The sequence below is a fragment of the Coregonus clupeaformis genome, chromosome 34 (genome assembly GCF_020615455.1).
Source record: "Coregonus clupeaformis isolate EN_2021a chromosome 34, ASM2061545v1, whole genome shotgun sequence".
In the NCBI taxonomy this organism is placed as follows: Eukaryota; Metazoa; Chordata; class Actinopteri; order Salmoniformes; family Salmonidae; genus Coregonus; species Coregonus clupeaformis.
Window position 1 is genome coordinate 3,171,558 of NC_059225.1, and position 7,540 is coordinate 3,179,097.

Consider the following 7,540-nt stretch of genomic DNA (forward strand, 5'->3'; position numbering starts at 1 on the left):
CTAGTCAGGATCGAGGGAAAGATGAACGGAGCAAAGTACAGAGAGATCCTTGATGAAAACCTGCTCCAGAGCGCTCAGGACCTCAGACTGGGTCGAAGGTTCACCTTCCAACAGGACAAAGACCCTAAGCACACAGCCAAGACAACGCAGGAGTGGCTTCGGGACAAACCTCTGAATGTCCTTGAGTGGCCCAGTCAGAGCCCGGACTTGAACCCGATCGAACATCTCTGGAGAGACATGAAAATAGCTGTGCAGCGACGCTCCCCATCCAACCTGACAGAGCTTGAGAGGATCTGCAGAGAAGAATGGGAGAAACTCCCCAAATACAGGTGTCCTAAACTTGTAGCGTCATACCCAAGAAGACTCTAGGCTGTAATCGCTGCCAAAGGTGCTTCAACAAAGTACTGAGTAAAGGGTCTGAATACTTATGTAAATGTGATGTTAATGTTTTTTAATTTTTTATAAATTTGCCCAACATTTTAAAAACCTGTTTTTGCTTTATCATTATGTGGTATTGTCTATAGATTGATGAGGGGAAAAAAACAATTTAAACAATTTTAGAATATGGCTGTAACATAACAAAAATGTGGAAAAAGTCAAGGGGTCTTAGTACTTTCCGAATGCACTGTGTATGTATATGTAAGTACCAGTCAAAAGTTTGGAGAGAGTGAAGGAAAAGCATCCAACAAGTGCTCAGCATATGTGGGAACTCCTTCAAGACTGTTGGAAAAGCATTCCGCATGAAGCTGGTTGAGAGAATGTCAAGCGTGTGCAAAGCTGTCATCAAGGCAAAGGGTGGCTACTTTGAAGAATCTAAAATATAAAATGTATTTTGATTTGTTTAACACTTTTTTGGTTACTACATGATTCCATATGTGTTATTTCATAGTTTTGAAGTCTTCACTGTTATTCTACAATGTAGAAAATAGTAAAAATAAACGAAAACCCTGGAATGAGTAGGTGTGTCCAAACTGTGTGTGTGTGTGTGTGTGTGTGTATATATATATATATGTGTGTATATATATATATATATATATATATATATATATATGTGTGTGTGTGTGTGTGTGTATATATATATACATACACACACACACAAACAAACAAACAGCTTGATAGATAGGCAAACTTGAGATACACAGTGCATTCAGAAAGTATTCAGACCCCTTGACTTAAAAAAAAAAAAAAATGACATTACAGCCTTATGCTAGAGCAGTGAGGGTAGCTGACAGCCAAATGGCACCCTATGGACCCTGGTAGGACATTAAATAGGAAACGGGGTGGTATTTGGGACTCATCCATGTTCTATTGTATCAACTGCTGGGCTTTAGCTGGGGGTGGATTGTGCCAGAGTGTGTGTGTAGAGTTTCGAAACCAAAATCGAAAACCGTGATTCTTTTTTTAATGACCTAAACTGCACCGACCTCAAAAAGCACTAATCGCTCAGTACTAACACACACACACACAGTTAGGTTATTCCCCTCTCTCTTTAACTTCTCATTTCTGCCCTGATGATGAAATGTTCCCCTTTCCTCTCTCTCTCTCCCCTCTTTCTCTCTCTCTCCCCTTTCCTCTCTCTCTCTCCCCTCTTTCTCTCTCTCTCCCTCTCTCTCTCTCTCTCTCTCTCTCTCTCTCTCTCTCTCCCCTCTTTCTCTCTCTCTCTCCCCTCTTTCTCTCTCTCTCTCCCCTCTTTCTCTCTCTCTCTCTCTCTCTCTGTCTCTCTCTCTCTCTCTCTCGCTCTCTCCCCCCCCCATAGGGAGGCTTAGCTCGGACTGTTCCTTTCTTCACCTCTCTCACCCTCTGAGATGCATTGACTGGGCTGTGCTCAGTGGGAAGTTAGCTGAGGCCTCTATCCCTGCCTCCCTATTGGTTGAGGCAGGTCACATGTCCAGGGAGTGGGCTGCCTGCCCTTCTCCTCTCTCTGGGTGTTCACATGGAATAACTATACAGCTGTAGTGGAGAGGGAAGAGAGAAAAGAGGGTGCGCCCAACATGGACATGGCTAACCTCTTCAAGCACTTCTTCCGTGAGTTTTGACATTTCTGGTCTGATAGAGATCCTCTGCTTTTCTGGGAAATGTTTCTGGTTGGATTTGACTTGGGAATGACTTAGTTTAAGATGCCCTGAAAAGGGAGAAGTTGAGTTGTTTCTTCCCTCCCTGAGTTTGGAGGAAGAAGAGGAAGAGAGGGGTCGTTTGGTTCCTTTCCCTTTCTGGTTTTCCACTCAGTGATTCCTGTGTTTTCTGCTTTAGGGAGTGTTCAAGAATGTGTGTTTTATAGATAGAGAGAAGAGGATTATGAGAATCCAGCCATGTTGTCTGTTAGTTAGGCTAGTTAGTTAGGCTAGTTAGTTAGGCTAGTTAGTTAGGCTAGTTAGTTAGGCTAGTTAGTTAGGCTAGTTAGTTGGTGTTAGTTAGTTAGTTGTACACTAGAGTAGAGCCTGTAGTACACTAAAGATTACTGTAGTTTCCTACACTAAAGTGGACTGTAGTTTCCTACACTAAAGATTACTGTAGTTTCCTACACTAAAGTTTACTGTCATTTCCTACACTAAAGATTACTGTAGTTTCCTACACTAAAGTGGACTGTAGTTTCCTACACTAAAGATTACTGTAGTTTCCTACACTAAAGATTACTGTAGTTTCCTACACTAAAGTGGACTGTAGTTTCCTACACTAAAGTTTACTGTAGTTTCCTACACTAAAGATTACTGTAGTTTCCTACACTAAAGTGGACTGTAGTTTCCTACACTAAAGTTTACTGTAGTTTCCTACACTAAAGTTTACTGTCGTTTCCTACACTAAAGATTACTGTAGTTTCCTACACTAAAGTTTACTGTAGTTTCCTACACTAAAGATTACTGTAGTTTCCTACACTAAAGTTTACTGTAGTTTCCTACACTAAAGATTACTGTAGTTTCCTACACTAAAGTTTACTGTAGTTTCCTACACTAAAGATTACTGTAGTTTCCTACACTAAAGATTACTGTAGTTTCCTACACTAAAGATTACTGTAGGATCCTACACTAAAGATTACTGTAGTTTCCTACACTAAAGATTACTGTCGTTTCCTACACTAAATTGGACTGTAGGGATGCAGTTGTTCTTTTATTTACAGTAGAGAAAGCTGTAGGTTGTACACCAAACTGGACTGTAGTTTTGCCAGATTATAATCCTTCCTAAATTACATGTTTTGGAAATGTACAAGAGTATGTGTAAAGATTACTAAATACTCTGCTTTCAATCTGGGGAGGTAATCTCATTTTAGGGAGTGTGTGTGTGTGTTGGGGGGGGGTAGTCTGACTCTCCTGTAGCCCAGGGAGGGTTACTGCTGGGGGGGGTCTTTGGGTTGTGGGTTACTCCCCCTCTCTCCCCTCCCCCCCTCTAATGAGTTACAGTAGGGGGGATGTGGGGGATGACCTTGGGGATCCATGTAGAACACTGTGGTCATTGTGTCATAAGATGGGGGGTCTGTCTCCTGTCTGTCTGTCTGTCTGTCTCCTGTCTGTCTGTCTGTCTGTCTCCTGTCTCTCTCCTGTCTCCTGTCTGTCTGTCTGTATGTACAGTGCTTTCAGGAAAGTATTCAGACACCTTGACTTTTTCCACATTTTGTTAGGTTACAGCCTTATTCTAAAATTTTATGAATTGTTTTTTTTCCCTCAACACAATACCCCATAATGACAAGGTAAAACTGGTTTTTATAAATGTTTGCTAATAAATAATAAATAAAAAACAGGAATATAACGTTTACATAAGTATTCAGACCCTTTACTCAGTACTTTGTTGAAGCACCTTTTGGCAGCGATTACAGCCTCGAGTCTTCTTGGGTACACCTGTATTTGGGGAGTTTCTCCCATTCTTCTCTGCAGATCCTCTCAAGCTCTGTCAGGTTGGATGGGGAGCGTTGCTGCACAGCTATTTTCAGGTCTCTCCAGAGATGTTCGATCGGGTTCAAGTCCGGGCTCTGGCTGGGCCACTGAAGGACATTCAGAGACTTGTCCCGAAGCCACTCCTGCCTTGTCTTGGCTGTGTGCTTAGGTTCGTTTCCTGTTGGAAGGTGAACCTTCGCCCAAGTCTGACGTCCGGAGCACTCTGGAGCAGGTTTTCATCAAGGATCTCTCTGTACTTTGCTCCGTTCATCTTTGCCTCGATCCTGACTAGTCTCCCAGTCCCTGCCGCTGAAAAACATCCCCACAGCATGATGCTGCCACCACCATGCTTCACCGTAGGGATGGTGCCAGGTTTCCTCCAGACGTGACGCTTGACCTTCAGGCCAAAGAGTTCAATCGTGGTTTCATCAGACCAGAGAATCTTGTTTCTCATGGTCTGAGAGTCTTTAGGTGCCTTTTGGCAAACTCCAAGCTGGCTGTCATGTGCCTTTTACTGAGGAGTGGCTTCCGTCTGGCCACTCTACCATAAAGGCCTGATTGGTGGAGTGCTGTGAAGATGGTTGTCCTTCTGGAAGGTTCTCCCATCTCCACAGAGGAACTCTGGCTCTCTGTCAGAGTGACCAGCGGGTTCTTGGTCACCTCCCTGACCAAGGCCCTTCTCCCCCGATTGCTCAGTTTGGCCGGGCGGCCTGCTCTAGGAAGAGTCTTGGTGGTTCCAAATGTCTTCCATTTAAGAATGATGGAGGCCACTGTGTTCTTGGGGACCTTCAATGCTGCAGAAATTTTTTGGTACCCTTCCCCAGATCTGTGCCTTGACATAATCCTGTCTCGGAGCTCTACAGACAATTCCTTCGCCCTCATGGCTTGGTTTTTGCTCTGACATGCACTGTCAACTGTGGGACCTTATATAGACAGGTGTGTGCCTTTCCAAATCATGTCCAATCAATTTAATTTACCACAGGTAGACACCAATCAAGTTGTAGAAACATCTCAAGGATGATCAATGGAAACAGGATGCACCTGAGCTCAATTTCGAGTCTCATAGCAAAGGGTCTGAATACTTCTGTAAATAAGGTATTTCAGTTTTTTTTTAAATACATTTGCAAAAATTTCTAAAAACCTGTTTTCGCTTTGTCATTATGGGGTATTGTGCCTAGATTGCTGAGAATTCTTTATTTTTATTTTGTTTATCCATTTTTAACAAATTTGTGGAAAAAGTCAAGGGGTCTGAATACTTTCCGCAATCGATTGATGAGTCCAGGGTATCTACTCCTCAACCAGTCAGTTATCAGGAACAGGAATGTGTGTACTTACTATATATAATATATACTTATATACTATACTTATATAATATTATACAGAGATACTTCTTTACTCTCCTCTCCTCTCTTTTGTTTTCTATGGTAGGGTAGCTAGATGTGTTTTCTATGGTAGGGTAGCTAGATGTGTTTTCTATGGTAGGGTAGCTAGATGTGTTTTCTATGGTAGGGTAGCTAGATGTGTTTTCTATGGTAGGGTAGCTAGATGTGTTTTCTATGGTAGGGTAGCTAGATGTGTTTTCTATGGTAGGGTAGCTAGATGTGTTTTCTATGGTAGGGTAGCTAGATGTGTTTTCTATGGTAGGGTTGCTAGATGTGTTTTCTATGGTAGGGTAGCTAGATGTGTTTTTTATGGTAGGGTAGCTAAATGTGTTTTTTATGGTAGGGTAGCTAGATGTGTTTTCTATGGTAGGGTAGCTAGATGTGTTTTTTATGGTAGGGTAGCTAGATGTGTTTTCTATGGTAGGGTAGCTAGATGTGTTTTCTATGGTAGGGTAGCTAAATGTGTTTTCTATGGTAGGGTAGCTAGATGTGTTTTCTATGGTAGGGTAGCTAGATGTGTTTTCTATGGGAGGGTAGCTAGATGTGTTTTATATGGTAGGGTAGCTAGATGTGTTTTCTATGGTAGGGTAGCTAGATGTGTTTTCTATGGTAGGGTAGCTAAATGTGTTTTCTATGGTAGGGTAGCTAGATGTGTTTTCTATGGTAGGGTAGCTAGATGTGTTTTCTATGGTAGGGTAGCTAGATGTGTTTTCTATGGGAGGGTAGCTAGATGTGTTTTATATGGTAGGGTAGCTAGATGTGTTTTCTATGGTAGGGTAGCTAGATGTGTTTTCTATGATAGGGTAGCTAGATGTCTTGGTTAGCAGGGGTGTAGTGATGAGGAGCGACGCTCCATCACTTATTTTCAATTTGAGAATACACAGTACAATGAATTGCCTACTCACAATAAAGCTCTCCTCGTAAACAGCGCCATGATATTAAAGCTATATGTATTTGTATTTACATTAGGCTATAGCCTACCAATACGGTGGGGGAGTGAATGATGAACTGTAGGCTTTGTGCCTACCAATAGCTACACCATGTAGTCTTATGCCTAATAGGGTATAGGTCTACTGTAAACTATTGATGTTTGTTCCTGAACTGGCCGAACGGCAGAGCTATCCTTCAGCACCACAAGTTGGTTTGACTTCTTTAACGTTATTGGGCGATCCTGCCGCTGTCCCTCCCGTCCCTTTTAAGGGCGACTCCAATCACTTCAAATGACATCTCATCACGATCTGCAGCCTACGCCTAATAGCCACGCACATCACTTATTATAATCACAATTAGAAGATTAGCACTTCTCACAATGGTGCTGGTTTAGTAAAGTTTGATCAAAGCTGAATCATTGTCTTGCAACGATTAATTTGGTGTTTTACGTAACAGAATTGAGTATAATACCATAGCACAGTAGACCTATAGAGTTATGGGTTGTCGCTCCTCCCTTGTACTTGATTGATGAATTGAGGTCATTAATTAGTAAGGAACTCCCCTCACCTGGTTGTCCAGGTCTTAGTAAGGAACTCCCCTCACCTGGTTGTCCAGGTCTTAGTAAGGAACTCCCCTCACCTGGTTGTCCAGGTCTTAGTAAGGAACTCCCCTCACCTGGTTGTCTAGGTCTTAGTAAGGAACTCCCCTCACCTGGTTGTCTAGGTCTTAGTAAGGAACTCCCCCCACCTGGTTGTCTAGGTCTTCATTGAATGGAAAAACCTGCAGCCACTAGGCCGTCCATGGAATGAGTTTGACACCCCTGGTGTAGATAATCATTATTTTTATTTATTTTATTTCACCTTTATTTAACCAGGAAGCCAGTTGAGAACAAGTTCTCATTTACAACTGCGACCTGGCCAAGATAAAGCAAAGCAGTGTGATAAAAACAACAACACAGAGTTACATATGGAATAAACAAAAACGTACAGTCAATAACACAATAGAAAATAGAAAATCTATATACAGTGTGTGCAAATAGTGAGGGCCAGCCAACGAGAGCGTACAGGTCACAATGGTGGGTAGTATATGGGGCTTTGGTGACAAAACGGATGGCACTGTGATAGACTACATCCAATTTGCTGAGTAGAGTGTTGGAGGCTATTTTGTAAATGACATCGCCGAAGTCAAGGATCGGTACGATAGTCAGTTTTACGAGGGCATGTTTGGCAGCATGAGTGAAGGAGGCTTTGTTGCGAAATAGGAAACTGATTCTAGATTTAACTTTGGAGATGCTTAATGTGAGTTTGGAAGGAGAGTTTGTCTAACCAGACTTCTAGGTATTTGTAGTTGTCCACATATTCA

The 7,540-nt window shown here is 42.3% G+C and overlaps 1 protein-coding gene across 3 annotated transcripts in view; it reads left to right on the forward strand.

Moving 5' to 3' along the window:
* LOC121549634 (cytoplasmic protein NCK1) overlaps positions 1-7,540 on the forward strand; it is a 196,585-nt gene that overhangs the window by 139,155 nt on the left and 49,890 nt on the right. Inside the window, exon 1 of one of the 3 annotated variants that reach the window (XM_041861414.2) lies at positions 1,926-2,025. The exons of the other annotated variants lie outside the window; for them this stretch is intronic. Within the exon in view, the coding sequence (XP_041717348.2) occupies positions 1,992-2,025 (34 nt within the window). The 5' untranslated portion in view covers positions 1,926-1,991. Of the gene's footprint in view, positions 1-1,925; positions 2,026-7,540 lie in introns of those variants that run through there. 3 annotated transcript variants of the gene reach the window in all.